At 47.8% G+C, this 16,316-nt stretch overlaps 1 protein-coding gene across 1 annotated transcript in view; it reads left to right on the top strand.

The window, feature by feature from the left end:
* The window catches only part of LOC125943671 (uncharacterized), a 41,124-nt gene extending 25,866 nt beyond the window's left edge, over positions 1–15,258 (top strand). The window contains exons 2-4 of the mRNA XM_049663122.1: positions 10,606–10,757; positions 11,999–12,102; positions 14,830–15,258. Coding sequence (XP_049519079.1) covers positions 10,606–10,757; positions 11,999–12,088 — 242 coding nt within the window. The 3' untranslated portion in view covers positions 12,089–12,102; positions 14,830–15,258. The remainder of the gene's footprint in view (positions 1–10,605; positions 10,758–11,998; positions 12,103–14,829) is intronic.
* The last annotated feature ends 1,058 nt before the right edge of the window (positions 15,259–16,316 follow it).

The raw sequence follows: 16,316 nt of genomic DNA, 5'->3' as shown, positions 1-16,316 counted from the left end.
CTTTAGCTAATACTCACCATATATTCAGATAGACGTGAAACATGTAAATGTTCTCGTTACGCAAGTGCCGAACCGGTTTAACCTAAATTTGTTGAACTTTAAGAAAAACAATATAGAATTCTAGCGACTTATATTGCCAGGAGCAGATTTTGTGCTTAGGAGCTTAAATATTCTCGGTATAGAAATGAAATAAAACTGAAAGACAAATATTCAAAATAAAAATAAATTGAATCATCAAGTTTAGAACCACAAAAATCTACAGCAAAATAATGATTTCATCGAAGATAGATCGATAGATAGATAGATAGATAGATAGATAGATAGATAGATAGATAGATAGATTAGATAGATAGATAGATAGATAGATAGATAGATAGATAGATAGATAGATAGATAGATAGATAGATAGATAGATAGATAGATAGATAGATAGATAGATAGATAGATAGATAGATAGATAGATAGATAGCAGTTAAACGATATTGCGTTCCGCCGAGAGATTGACAGGCTCGGAGTTTATATGCGTAATGGCGACCAGGAGAAGGAGACTCGAGGACGCACAGCCCACCATTTCTATGGTGTTGTACACAAAAGACAGACATTATACGCGTAGTACACGCACTGCTTCTGTCTTAAAGGCTGCGGCGGATGAATCATCGGTGTATGACTATAGCTTCCGCTTCCGGGGGAAGCGTTTTACGACCGCGAGCATTTACTTCTCTGCGTCATACAGCGTTATAGCTCAGACAAAAAGTATAAACGATGATTCTAGCCGAGACGAACTAAGTGCAATGACAAAGGAGCTACTTGGTATACAAATCCATTGCGACTTTCGTAACACGAAGGCGGGCGTTGTGCTCATGCCGGGGGCTGTTGCCATGGCCTGTCTCCGGCTCCGTTATATATGTTGTTGTTCTTTTTTTTTCACTTCTATTAATAACAATAACACATAATAAACACAAAGGAAAGAAACTATAGCGCTAGTTCCTTGAGTCACCCGCGTGTTTGCGATTCCTTCGCGCTACGAAAGTTGCAATGAACCGAGCCAATACATTCCAAGAAGGAGATAGAAAACGCACGGTGCACTTATCTCATTCCTACGTGCACTATTTCTATAAAGCGTTCGTGTATGATCAAGGAACGGGCACAGAAACACAGTTTAATGGCGGAGAGCTAGCTCTCTCAGGCTGTTTGTTCTTCCTTCGTTTCAAAGCATTCACATTTCAGAGTAAAGACACAGACATTCGGTCTCCTCGGAGAAAAAAATAACAATCTGCTCTTGAGTCTACGTGCCTCAAGCTCCGCTTGTTGACGCTGCGAAGTTACTTCATACAGATAATGATCTCCAGTCACGTTCGAAGTTAAATCGTATCGATGCAGGCTTCATTTATCCCAATCCTCAATGTCTTAGCAGTCTTAGCAGAGGGCAAACATTCTCGTTACCACTTGTTCAGTTCCTGCGTCGTATGAATTGGCCTCAATCCAATTCGGTCCATTGTCCTAAAGCGCGATCTCTTTTTGACGAAGCACGAATTAGATTTGCGTCACTCGGATTCGATTATATATGCGGCGAACGACTGCAGTATAGCCTTGTCATATCCACTTTCCTCATTAGGCTCGACCCACACAATTCATCCCTATTTTGTTGAGAAACACGCCGAGTGGTTTCCTCTCATGAAACGGCACTTTAAAAACGTTCCTGCCATATTAAATCAGTAGCCATCAAAGGATTGTGCGCGCGGTTTTCATTTGAAAAACGCCGCGGATTGGTCTCCCTGTATATTCCCGCGAGCGCCTGTATTTCTTTCTTTCTTTCCTTCTTTCCTTCTTCTCGTTGGCTCGTTTTATTCCGTTTCTCTCGGCGCTTGGCAGGCCGCTTGCAAGTACGCTTTTGTCGTCTATATACGATAGAGTTTCGCTTTAGCTTATTGAAGCGCACGCGTATACTGCGTCATCCGGCGAAGAGAAGTTGCCCGAACGGGCATTTGAGAAGAGCAAAACGCTCGATTGGCCCCGATGCCGCAGAGTGGGGCGTGGTACACGGAGTAGCGGACACAGCAATGACTTACACATCGCCACGCAGTGACGAGAAAAAGCATTAGTGGAATGACAACAAACGTGGAAGGCCATGCACTGCGCAGACGCCAACTGCACGGTACTTGCCGCGCGCTGTGTGGCGCGGCGGTCTACAAGTTGCGTCCTCTCACAGGCTGTTATGAGTGTTGTTGCATACGCGCGGCGTCCCACGCGGCAAGGCGCGCGCGCGCGGCCGAAGCGCAAAAACGCGCGGTTTGGCCGCCGTCCAGGCGCCGTTTTTCGGGTCAAGGCGCCCGAGCGGCGCCGGCGTCGTCGACGGTCCGCGAACCACCAGCAGCGGAAGGACTGCTGCGATGCGGAGGAAGGAAGGAAAAAGAGAAGAAGAAAAAAAAGAAAAACTCGTTGGAGAAGAACTTGCGGCGCGCGAAGCTCGCTGAGGAAGAGAAAGAGGAGAGAGCGCATTGACGCTGCGTTTACAGCGCGCTCGCGCTCCCGCTAGGCCTATACCACCACTCAGGAAGAGCGGAATGATCAAAGGGGTAAAAAAGTAAATTACAAACGAATTATTCGGTGGCGATTCGCGGCCTCTATGTCGTCGCGGCAACGAGCGTATATCGTGTTTGCGTGTGCGGAATGGCTCTGGGCGCGTGGCGCAACATCGGAAGCGGCTCGGGACGGGACGCTTTCGGGCTCATTAGCCACGCGCTACGCGCAGAGAGATGAGCAGATGCAGAGGACGCGTCCCGTGATCAGGCGATCGTATATCAGCGAGGAGATCGCGTTGGTGATGATGAGAAACGTGGAATCTATAGAGTTTCGACGTCCACTCTTTATTGGAAAACACGGGGAAGGCGGGAAATGGAAAATCTAGACGATGAGCAAAACGAGAACAATTAATGTGAAAGCAGGAACCAACGTTTCGACAAGTGGACTTGGCTTTTTTTCCACTTGAAAGTCCACAAGACATCCAAGTCTTGAAAGTCCAAGTCTCGAAAGACCAAGACGTCCAAGTCCAAGACGCCTTGAAAAAGACATGTCCACTTGTCGAAACGTTGTCTCCTGCTTTCACCTTGTTCTCGTTTTACTCTTTACTGGAGTCATTCGTGAGCACAGGCGTTGAGGTCCAAGGTTTAAACGGCTAAGGATTAAGTAGTTAGATGACATGTTGATAAAAAGCCAGAAAGCCATGTTGATAAAAGCCATAATGGTGTCGAGAATCATCTCTATTTCACGTTGCTATTCAAGGGCCGGACGGTTCTTTTTCGGGACGCTCGAATCAAGCTTTCGGTGCGCTGTTGTTTCCCGACAGGTATATAGTAAACTACATCTGGTCAGAAGCCACTGCGACAGTTCCAATATTCGCTCACACTTACCAACGCCAACCGCCTGAGTTGTATACATATATATATATATATATATATATATATATATATATATATATATTTTGAACGATGTTAGTCATGCCCGCACTCCATTCCTTGCCTGTACTTTTGATGCGTCCATCTTTGGTTATATAGCCAGTACACGGACGCGCTCGAACGAGGGAGTGTTTGCACTTTGTCATGCTGGGCCGCGCCAGTATCCGGGCACTCGCGAGTTGGGCTTCGGCAGACGCTGGAAGCACGCGCGCTAAATGTGCGGGCAACTGGACGACAAGCACCTAACATACACAAGCTCGGACTCAAGCATGTTTAGGTTAGGTCGAGACTCCTGTATATATAATCGACTATGACGCTCTTATCGGCGCAGGATCTTTAGCGCAAATTACCAACGTGCTACAAGCACAAATCTAAACGCAGGTAGCAAGCATACGGTGAGATATAGAGCACTACATACATTCACGCGATTACGTCAGACTTCCGTCAGGTGTGACATCGAAGACTCCCGTATATAGGCAGTCTATATAAGCGTTCTGTCGCCGCTAAACACTACGTGCTCGAGTCTCCACTGTCCCTCACACAGGTGAGCGGATACGCTCGTTCATTGAGATAGTTCGCGTTTTGATTATGCCTGACAGTTTTGCTAGTGAGGCGGACACGGAGGAAACGAACAGAGATCGGAAAGTCGGTTTAAAGGAGGACGCAGTGGTGATGCTCAGGGCCGTGACCCAGGAAGAGAGTTTGAGAGTTCTGACACACCCTGAAATCACCGCTGCTGTGACATACTGCTTAGCACAACTTAGACATACTCATTATTTATATATCTGAACATATATACTGATGTTTGTTGAACTATTATATGTCTGTACTATTATTTGTATCGTATGCTTGATTCACCCGCAATACACGCCGCCGTATCCCAGTGGCTATGGTGCATGCGCTGCTAAGTTCCAGATCACAGGCTCGATGAGTGCAAAATGCAAAAAATACTCGTGTACTTAGATCTAGCTGAACCCTAAAGAGGTGGTCAAAATTATTTCCGAGTCACCGACTACGGTGTGCCTCGTAATCGCATCGCGGTTCTGGCACGTAATACCCCAGAATTTATTTTAATAACTAGATCGCGCGCAAAAGTGAATATTTCAAGATTGCCGCCGCTACATCCCCGCAAAAAAAAAAAAAAAAAAAAAAAAAAAAAAAACTTCCGAAAATAACTCTGCTCGGTACGGCTCTGGTCGTGCTTGCACGCAGTTATTGCCGTTTCCTAAAAATTGAGCACACCGTGAGCCAGTGCACTCCTCGACACACCCTCAGATGAAAAAAATTGCAGTTTATTCTACGAAAATCCGACGCTATACAAAGCTTAAGAGTATGCGCGCGTCTCGATCGTCAACGATGTTGTGCTTGAGAGCACCTTCGTCGCCAGGGGGCGGCTGCGCGAACAGACGCGTGCGCTTTCGGCTCGTTCTCTTCGAGAACCGATCGCCCTATTTTCGATCTTAAAGCGTGTTCAGATAGGATCGCCGAACAGTGCAGTGATCGATGGGCAACAGAGCTTTGTCTCCGGATGTCTTCAATGACACTATTTGAACAACTCATTATAACTACCGTAATTTTAGGCGTCACGTTTGAGTAGGAAAAGAAAAAAAAATCACCGCCCAAGTAGTCCATACAGATGGGATAACCAGCTAAGCTGAAACGTGCGGCCCCGGTGTTTATCACTGGGTTAATCCCGACGGTTCATTAAAGTATTTCTTTCTCAATTATGAGGTTACACACACGTTCGGCTGTGACGGAGAGAACGACGTCACTGACGGCATGCTGGCAGTACGCCGTTGTCGTTTGCGTTCGATGTCTCGAGTTTGCTCGGCGGCGTGGTTAGCAGCATTCGCCCACCATTGCCACTTGCGATTCTTCGAAATTAAATTGCTTCAAAATTAAATCTGTCCGTCACGTAAGACAATGAATGACTCATACTCCCGTAAACAAGGCCTCGCCATTACGACGAAAGAAGAGAAGTGAAATTCGACGCTGGAATGATCAGTGGCAACGCAGGTAGCTGTGGAAGACGACGAAGACGAAGAGCGCACGAGCGCGAGCGCGAGCGCAACCCGAGGGGCGTCAACGAGCCAGCTGCGGAATAAGACGACGACGCTCGAGCCAATGCTGATGATGATGATAGTTTTCTGTGGACAGGCGACGGACAGACGCTTTTTCGTTTCGCCAAGCCATATAAGATTCCCTTTAAAAACAAAAAAGACGGCATCTTAGCTAGCTGGCACTTAATTTTTCAGTATAGTTCTGCAAGCCGTGTATACGAAAGCAGTAGGACAAAGTACGACAAGATAATTTGCCAAGGAAAGGAAAACGCAGTCTGTGGTGGTAAAAAAGAAGACGGAGAGATGAGAGTAGGAGTTTGCTTTGGCTGAAATAGGTTGGGTTCAGTTAACTCACGCGGGACGGGCATTATTGGAGATCACTGGGACAAGCATTTCCTGCAATAAACGGAATGAGATAATGATGATGCTTACTATAACGGCGATGACGCTACTTCCCTTTTTAGTTACGTTACAATTAACTGCAAGAACGCGTACACACATGAGAAGATGTAGGACATATGAAACACATAACACGGCCTTCACTGTTCCGTCTGGATACGTGCATGGCTTCCGACTGGCGGTAAAAACCTATTCGCTGCATAACATAGCCGAGCGAATATCAGTACGAAGAGTTTCAAATAATCCGGCGTTACACTGGAGGTCGCTTCCGGGGCGTACATCCATGAGCAAAAGTATACGAACCGCATATACGAGGGGGGGGGGGGGGGGGGGGTGAATTTTTGCGTAGCTTAGGCATGAATACAGTCTGGAAATCAGAAGTGCAGCCAGAGCTGCGTTACGTTGACCGCACTGAATCTTCTATTCCAGGCAGCTCGCCTATAGGTGGCGCTGAAATTAAGCTTTCATTCGCGCACCTTTTGCTGTTATGCTTTTGCTCCCTGGCTTGAATACGCTGATGGACACACACGTCAAGGCCGCTCGGCAGCGAAGTGAGCACATAACCACCCATTTAATTTGCGCGCGCAATAGCCACGGTTCTGAAAAGCCGGTGCCTGAGACGCGACCGCTTTGTTCCGCCATCCTTCGTCCCGGGTCTACTCGTTCCCGTGAGTCGACGGCACGTTTAGTGATTCTAATGTGACCCGCGCTCGCTCGAAGCTCGCTGCCTACTCCTCGCTTAGCCGTAGCCGGCGGCCTCCACACAGGCCTAAGGGTGCGGCCTATAGCTCCACCGGCAGCAAAAATATACAACACGCGGGCGAACAAGCGTGTCGCGCCGAAGGGTTCATTTGTCTCGAAAAAAAGAAAGAAAAATAAGAACAGTGTCTGCATTGCCGCGGAGCAACCCTGTCGGCCTGGCCAAAGTCTTCGGAGCTCGTCGTCCCCGCGCATCTCCCTCTTCTTCTCCGTGGCAACGCATACACTCAGCAGGTGACGTCACGCCCGGCTCTTCTGCGCCCTTCAATCCGCGAATAAAGAGCCGGCGCACATAACACCATGCCGCGGTACCGCGGTGTTCCCGCAAAGATCCCGCGAAGATTGACCCGGCCCGCGTGGCGACGAGGGGCTGTAAATCAGGGTCGGCCCAGGGCTGCCAGTCGTAAAGCAGCGCCGACGAACTCTTGAGAGGACCCTGGTCAGCGACTGCCGTGCCCATGCCCACCTTTCTTCCTTTTTTTCTTTTCTTTCTTCTGCGGAGGCGCGCACTTCGATCTAACGCAGCAGGTCGCGCAGTGGCTGCTGCGTCCCTTCGGAGCTCTGACACCGCCATCAGGGCTAAGAAAAAAGGGCGGCGAGCACAGTCAACCGGTGCAGAAGACGTGGCTTCCCCGGGGAGTTTACCAGGAGGCTTCAGCGCGAGGCTTAAAAGGGTTCTCGCTGTACACCGTGTGATACAGTCTGCAGACGTCTGAGAAAAGTGGAAAGGGTAACTATGCGGAAGAAGCAAACAGCCTTGCTTTTTGTATCGTTTTCTCTCTCTCTCTCTCTTTCTCTGTCTTCTCGGAACAAAGAGTGAGCAACTCTGAAAGCACCAAGAATAGAGAAAATGGCTGATTCACTGGAAAAGGGAGTCGTCAAACAGAATCGAAACACGAAAGACAAGGTATATGCCCAGGAAGAGGGGTCGTATAAAGCACGAGCTGGCGCTAATGGGATGAAAAAAGTTTTGTCGGTGTCCAAACGAAGCCCAGCTGTGGTAGTGGTTTCTGTTGTTCACGACGATATAAAAGTCTGTTTTAGCACCATTTCGTTAAATATGAAAGTTCAACAGCTATAGTCCAAGTTTTCCTGCTACTGGGATGTAACAGTTGTGTCAATAGTTTTTTTTTTTTTTTTTTGTTATTTAGAACCCACATTTCGACAACCCAGGTTATCCGCATCTTCAAGGGAACGTTGTGTATCCCGATATTCATTGCGCCACAGTGGCATCCGGGGAAACACCGTGATGACTGAGCAATAGCAGACGAGAATGGCCCACCTGAAGCAACGACAGCATATAAACAGCGGCTATGAGAATACCGCAGTAGCACATCCCGTCATCGTCAGCGTCGAATTCATGTTAAACGGAACAGCGTCAGCGACGGCTCGCGTCATCGTTACGAAGTTTCGTACGTCACACTTGTGAAACGAAAACAGCGTGCCTGGAATGCACACCACGTTATTGTTCCATAGATATGCGGTTGACTGAGACGTAAGCCACCTTCAGCTAATTCATGTGAACGACTATTGTATTTGGTCGATAGCGAACGAATTAATGCTTCCTACGGCGGCTTGTCGCGACAGGATATAAGCGATCGTTATATGCGACCTACGTGAATGAATATCGCGTCGGTTGAAGAGGCGCGACGTTTTGTGAAAATAGTTGGTGGTTGCCGTCTGTCGCCTGTTGAGGACTGCCACATGCTGGAAACTGGCAACGACGGACCACGTTTTCGATATACGCGACACAAAGGCGCCCCGACGTACACCCAAAAACTTGAAGCGTGGTGGCGCACCATGCACAATTACTGCGCCGAGCAGATGCGTGATATCCCACGTGACACTGTCGTATAGTCGTGTAAACATGGTTCGTTGATACGAAAGTCGCCCGACATCTAGGAATAGCGAACGCGTGTATACTCTCTAAAGCTTGCCACGGATGTTTCGCTCGATTCCAAAACATTGCAAGAAGCGTAGCCAGGGGGCGTATTCTGCGACGATTGTATCGGCGATACTACCGCCTTCACGTGACGTAGGGCTCAATCAGCTCATCAAATTTTGCTCAACCAGCCAATCGGTGCGCGCCTGACGGCGATGCTGTCGATACTATCGCCGAAAGAGATCGCCGCAGAATACGTCCCCATATCACTCGAGTTTCTCACTCGCTACGCGCCCGTCGACACGATTCGCTGCCGCTCTGTTCGCGTATAATCGTCGCCGCATTGACGCGCAAAGTTCGACATAACTCGATGCCATGCCTGGTTCGTTAATACAGCATGGCGGTCGCCATGCGAGCGCTAGATCGCGGCCGATTCCTCGGCTTCGAGAGCACGAAGCCACCAAGGGGGCCGTGCAGCTCTCGCTCATTAACCCATTAGCCTCGCCAATTTCGGCGCGGATTAAGCCTTAACTCGATTTAATTTCAATCAGAGCAACAGCGTTGGATCGTTACGCTCCGAACTATGGCAAAGCACTAGAGAGATCAATCTAATTTGCCTTGGCCCGCATGCACCAAGAGGCAGCGGGAAGACCTAGTGATTCTTCTTTTGTTATTACTATTTTTTTTTTCGTGTAAAACTGAGAAACGGCGCCAGACAGTGCCAGCCATTCGCCAGTGATGGAGGTCGTTACGCTCGTCAGCGCGTTTAATGTCGTCTGCGGCGGAAAGAAGAAAGGCCGCCCTCGATCCTGAAGTATAGATACCCGTACCTTGCTTAGTCTGCCAAAAAGGAAAAGCAAACTTGGTTTTCGTCTGCGGACCAGCAACCTCCAGACGGGCCTAACCGGTTATTTATACTCGGGCAACAAATTCAAAGAACGGGAGCCATGTTCACGATCAGCTATATACATGTTCCTTCAACCTTCAAAGCCCCGAAAATTCACCACAAGTTAGTATATTATTTTATGTTTCGGTTTTACTAAGAAAAATATTACGAGCTGCATCGAGAGCGCAAAATACAAAAAAAAAGGGGGAGAAGCAGGATGCTGAAAGAGTCGCACTTCCATTGCCTTGTAGTTCAGAGCGAAGTATAAACAGAGTCGTAATGAAATTGTGTTTATTATGATTACGTACTCGAGTTATTTAGCTTGCATAGCGGTTAATGTCACATGAAGAGATTGCACTGTGGCAGAAATTAAAGGAAGAGATGATAGGCAGTTCGAGAAAATGGTGTCACGCACACGTGTGCAAGCACATACACACTCAGACGAGAAAACAAACAAGGATGTAAGGCAATCTCTGCGCCTCTATCTATCGCGTTGTTACAAATCTGATTTATTATCAGCAGTTCCAGCAGCTTAATCCAGCGGCTTGGTCTCTCACGAGCTTCGCTTACTGAGATTGTGTTACCGAAAGGCTGATCTTCGAGTTGATACAAGGCCCACAAAGATGTTCTAGAAGCACGGCTCGTACCCATGAGACGTATTGGCCACCCTGGATTGATTGAAAAGTACGCCCAACAAAATACCAAAAGGGGTAAAAAAGGCAAACAGTCAAAACGAAGCCTTAGACAACTAAATAATAACACACATTTTCAGAGGGCTGATTCATAAACATAGAAATAAAGAATAAAACGCACTACTACTACTACTACTAAGTGGTTCGTTTGGAAAAGGAAAGGTTAGTATATATCTTCTGCAGCTCTTGAGGGAGCACGGCTCAGTCGTGTTGTGCTGTGCCTTCTTCCTCTTCTCCCTTTCCTCCTCTTCAAACTGGTGGCGGTGTCCCTTTCAGGATGGACACAATTCTAGTCTGCACTTCTCTGTCGTGTGGAGTTAATGTGTTTTCACAAAATAACGATAATAATAAGGCAGAATACTTCTTTTACTGGCCACCAGCCGTTTGCCGTATTTCACAGTGTAAAACGCGCTCGTCTCACAATGGCAGCGGCCCGGCCTAACGACCCGTGTGGGGCGGGGGTCCCCGCCAGCGCGTGCCTCTTTCCTGTGTGCAGTGGTGTACCGGCTGCTGAGCCTGGTGGCGTTGTGGGCGCTGGTGTTCGTGGTGGCCGAAGGACGCTACCTACCAACCAGGTCCGGCGACGAGCTACGCGGGGAACGCCTGCGGGAGCTCATACGGACCGTATGTGAAGGCTTCGCTGCACGCAGTGCTTCATAAACACCCGTTTCCACTCTGCCCCATCATCTTAAAACCTGTAGTTATACACGCGTATGTCGGGACTCAGCGTAATGTGTGATGCAACTTGTCCTCCCTTTTTGTCTCTGTGGGTCCGTCTAGGAATCCGTGAGAACTTCATTTACTCTTCTGGGGAAACTGTGCGATAGGTTTTTTTTAAACCATATAAGACGTTGTTACTTCTTAGCTTACAATATATTTTCTTTAAATTAATGTTACTATTATGTGAAAAGGTGTAGTCATCACCATTGAAGTGTGACTAAATCGTAAGTGTCTAAACTTCGGTTCATTAACGTCCAATATTTTGAAACCAGGTGTCGGTGTCGAGTTTCAGCACTGATAATACTAAATATAGCAAGGCTTTTGCTGCTTCCACTAGCAGCGGTGCCAATGGAGAAGATACGTTGACATATCGTGCTCAGTGATTTCGCATCTTCTGTCGCCCGTAGTTACCACTGTCAAAGCAATGCTCATTCTATGCAAGTCAACAGCAGACGACAAAGGCATCTCCGTGAGATTCCCCATTACTCTTGTCCGACGTCATCCCAGTTCATACTTTGCCTGCAAAATTCACGAGTTCATTACTCCATCTGATGCTGACATCATCCAGCGCGTTTCCCCTTAACACCCCTTTCTACCATTTTCTTTCGCCACAGTGTGGAATGGCAGACCAGTTCATTTAGCAATATTTTCCCTCTTCTTTTTCTTTCTCTTTACCACTGTCATCATCATCATCCTGTATAAATACACCACAAGAGCAAGACTTCTTCCAGAGATCTCCAATTACCCATTTCCTGCCCGAACCAAACACACCTTATGTCTGCAACTTGTCATTGCGCCATCTGATATCCTACCGCCCTCAACGACGTTGCTTTGCTCTCGGTACTAATTTAGTTATTTCAGCAGACCGCGGGTAATCTGCTCCACGCATCACGCGTGCTGCTCGGTTCCATGTCTTCCTCTTAGTCTCAATTACGATATCGCCTACCGTCATTTGATATGCAACCCATACTGCCGCCGTTCTCTCATCTAGTTTCCGTTACGCCAATTATTCCCTGCTCCGTTGCTCGCTGCACAATCCCTACCTTCCTCACGAATGTCTTCGTTATCATGTCGTCGTGCACGGCCTCTCACTGCGAAGTCAAGTCCAATCGGTTTTGCGCTGATGGCATTGCACCTGCTCGCAGTTGTTCGAGAGGGCCGAGCTGGAGAAGGCGGCGGGCCTCTATCCGTATGCCGGTGACGGCCGTAGCGGCATCCTCAGCGGTCAAGATTGAGGAACGCTGTCACGGTAAGCCGTATAGTTGTTTTGCCCATTCTAGCGTTGCGTGCGGCTGTGGTGAAAACATCATGATTAGCATTGCCATAAGCGGGCATTGTCCTTTTTATTTTCTCTACCTTTTCCTTGTCGCCTAATGGTTCCTTGATCTTTATTAATGTCCTTCTTTTTTTCACTTTCACACTTTCAAGCCTCGTATACAAGCGCGACGCTGCTTTCTGTAAAGGGTGCTTTACCTGACACATTATGTCTATGTGGTGAAGCTATTTCTGAATAAAAGAAAGGAGTTTGAGTAATTTGGCTATCTTGCCGGTTTCCAGCATAGTTTTGAGTTATTATCGAGTTAGAAGCTGCGTTTTTAAATCGTAATAACTCCCCCCCCCCCCCCCCCCCCCCTGCCCCATGTGCGGCAGCGCTTCCTGCAAATGGACACTTGACTTCGTACACGCTACTTACGTGGCGAAATTGTTTGTGCGTACGAACGAGAGAAATGTTTTATTTGTGCAAATCTGGTTTCCTGCGCCTATTTGAAGAAAGTAAACTTGCAGAAGTTGAGAAAGTGACCTTTTAGAAGATCTCCAAGCCCTTGTTTGTAATACACATGGCAAAGCAATCCTGTAAAGAATGCTCGTACTTCGTCTTCGTACGGTGAAGGTACTTTTGTTAAAGAGGGAAAGGAAAGTTTATATTGACTGACCTTGGACGGCTTTCTGCGACGCTTTAAAGAAAGTGTAACACTTGGTAACCTGGACTTTTTCAACAAATAAAGCAGTAGTAGTTCCCACCAAATTCCCCGTGACGATGATTAACGTGAAGCGCAAGTGCATTCGGGCCCTCGGGGTCAAAATTGATACGCGAAGCATGCGTAGAAAACAAAAACAAAGAAAGTACACAGGCATAATTAATAAAAACATATGAACAGTGATCTGACAACGTAGAGAATGAAAACAATATAACGCCAACCCATAACTTTACAAGGTTACCACAGAGAACGCTCGTAAATCCAGCCACGACTTAGAGAATCCCACTAATGGTGTCTGCGAGCCGTGTACCGCGACCTTCACTGAGATAGCAAAATGCAGTCAAAAGTCCATCAATCTACATTAGGCGTCCATCACGGAACATTCTACAATAAATAGTGGCCGCATAGCGTGGACGCGGTACACCCGAGAGAGCTTTGTCAGTGCAGTATACAACTATAGGAGTTAGCGCAACCATATCCGTACGCGGCGAATGCTACTGCGGCTGCTGAATTTTTTTTTTTTTACTTCCTGTGACGAAAGAGCGAATGGTTGCAGTGGGAAGCCTGACAGGCGTAATAAAATAGTCGTCTTCGCTCGGGTCAACTCTGCCGGCCAGTGTCCCTCGATCGGGAGTAGCTCATCCTCTAGGAAACTAGTTGGCGGCCAGCCAGGCAATTGACGTTCTTATTTTGTCTTTTTCCAAGAACTTCATTGCTGCGGCCGATCGTGATGCCTCTCGCGGTGTCTTCCTGTCGAGCCGTTCACGTTTACACAAAACAATTAGCGGCAGCATTGCGGGGGCTTGTCCTTTTAAAAATCGCCAGTTTAAGTATAAACGCTCGACTGACTTACCGTGCCTCTTTTTTTTTTTTTTTTTGAAGATTCCGCATTCGACGAGGGCCCTTGACTACGAGCTGTTACACTAATAGCGTATTCAAACGTAGCATTGAAGAGTTAGCGATCTACGTAACTCGTCGGACACGCGAAATGGCGTACAACGCTTGCACGAAGGCTACTCTCGCGCACTTGAAGGTTTCGAAACTTCTAACATCAGCAAGGAGGCGAAGTCGAGCACTAGCGATGTAGGCGGTTGACACAACTTTCTACGCTAATATGCGAATACGTACGACGGAAGATGTTGCAACCGACAGCGCGCGTGCTCTCCTCCAACCCTCTGGAGAAATAACGGCACTTCTTTCTGGAGAACATTGAGCGTGCACGCCGTGACGCAAGTCCTAGAGCACCACCGCATTTTTTCGCCACAAAACACAACTGACGGAAAGATGGAATACGGCAGCGCAGTTCTGAAACAAGGACGTAACACGGAATGAACAAGCACGGGCGTTGTTATGTTATTTTGTTCCTTCCGTGTTACGTCCTTGTTTCGAAGAGCGCTGCCATATCTCTTCATGACTAACCAACTAGCCCACCAGGACGTCTTACGTCAGTACGTCTTTACGTCACCAGTACGTAAAGAGGCAAGACAGCTAAACGCCTTTCTCGAACTTCCATGTCAGTTGACGTGTTCTGTGACAAAATAACCAAGCAAACAAAAATTATGAACGTCAATGCAATAAGTACACCAAATAGACCAGCAAGCTCTTTTTTACCACTGTCAACCGCAATGTCCCCCGCCCCCTCTCTGTTCGACTAAAGCCCCTCCATACGCGTTTTCGCCGGCGGTGGCGCGTGGATGGAGGGGCTTTATGTTCGACGTCACCACCCACCCTTGACGCTACCCTGGTTGCAACGTATGCACAATATCAATCAAGGTAGTCTGAATTTATTACACATAAATGCCTAAGGTCAGCGGACACTTCGCGCTCGCTCTACATTTTCTATTCACCTTGCTGAACGTGAAACACTTTCTGCACGTAATTTTTCATGCGTTTATGACGCATCTCTTTTTTTTTTCCAGCCCGGAGTTTTGTAGACAACAGTAATCGATATACAGATTTGCTTTGCACCGATATAATGAATCCGTCTCTCTTCGCAGGTTGTTTGCCAGCGGTGCGGAATCCCCGAAGAAGCCACCCCTGATTGAGAATAAACATTCTGCAGCCGCCTTCCACGGGCGGCGAATGACATTTTATCCGTGTGCGGAGTCCATACTTCGACGAGCTTGAATTTCCCGGGGGAAGAGATCACATGGCGAAGCATTATCCCCCGTCACACCTCTCTCCCGAAATCTGCTTGACGTGCCCGCCCACCGTGGGGTCCCTGCGGCTGAGGCGTCCCGCTGCTCAACGAGTCGTGGGATCCAACCCCTGCCGCTGCGGCCGCACTGTGGCGGGAGCGGCATGCGAGAAATTTACCACGACCTCTTCGCGCAATCAGCGCTGTAAAATCACAGGATAGAGCCTCTTAGTAGATTTCCGTGGCATGGATACTTCTCCTCTGAAATTAAAAGTGCTTTAGAAACCCACTTTCGCTTTCTGGTTTTGCCGATTACTTCCTTCGGCCTGGCTTCCCTGCAACACGCCGCAATCAAGAGGATCAGAACCACGAGCGTGCGGGATTGGTTTGCTGGCGTAGAGATAAAGTTGGCTGTGCTAAAAGGTTTGAGCTCTCACCACGGATGCTCGAACCTCTCGCACTTGAGAACTGCTTAGTATCGTTACTTCCTTAATCTCGTTCTCAGCATTGACTGCCGGCTCTTCAGTACAGACAGCTTTAGCTTCACACAGTCCGCGAGAATGCGCCGTTGGAAAAATGCAGCTCCGATTGTGTTTCTACCATTTCACATACTCAAGGTCCAGTCAGGAACCAAACAGCAAATTTGGATTGTGTAACCCCCCCTATGTAATGCCCCTAGGGGCCCTTAGGGTATGTAAATAAATTTTTAAAAATAAAATTTTTGTTGAAGAGAAAAAGAAAAAAAATGTAGCGAAGCTTTTTCCTACAGCCCCTTGGTGGAACTTCCAAACGGGACCAGCCACACATGAATGAATGGGCACTACACGCGTAAGCCGATTTGATCGCCATGGCAATAGCATCAAATTGCTACAGACAGTCTTAAACTATCTTGCTTCTAATTGAGGCCAGCCTGCTGAAATAGGCGGTGTTGCATTTTCTGTGCTGAACGAAATGTCAAACGCAAAAAAAAAAAAACTCAGTCGCTGCTAAGCGCACGGCATGACAAATTGGAATGCATGTTCTTGGAATGCATCAGGTGCAGGCTAAGTGAAGCTTCTCCCACAGCATTTCCTACAGTTATGTGTTTACCGGCCCCTCTGCATTCCACAATGCAGAGTAGCTAACCGGGCTCCACATGGTTAATAACTTCCCCGCCTTTAACCTCATCACTTCCCTCTGCGAGTTCTAGCCAACCTTCTTGCCAAACTGGTGAGCATTGCCAGCAGAGAGTTTCCAAGCAACGATTTCATGCCCCTACATGCAGGCAGGCGCCTCACACAATCCTGCACCCTGCTCAAGAATCTCATTTCTTTCTTTACACAAAGCAGGGGAAAATGCACAGCAAGC

This window comes from Dermacentor silvarum, chromosome 2 (genome assembly GCF_013339745.2).
Source record: "Dermacentor silvarum isolate Dsil-2018 chromosome 2, BIME_Dsil_1.4, whole genome shotgun sequence".
Classification (NCBI taxonomy): Eukaryota; Metazoa; Arthropoda; class Arachnida; order Ixodida; family Ixodidae; genus Dermacentor; species Dermacentor silvarum.
The sequence above is the reverse complement of the archived record's forward strand: the minus strand, read 5'-3'. Positions and strand labels throughout refer to the sequence as shown.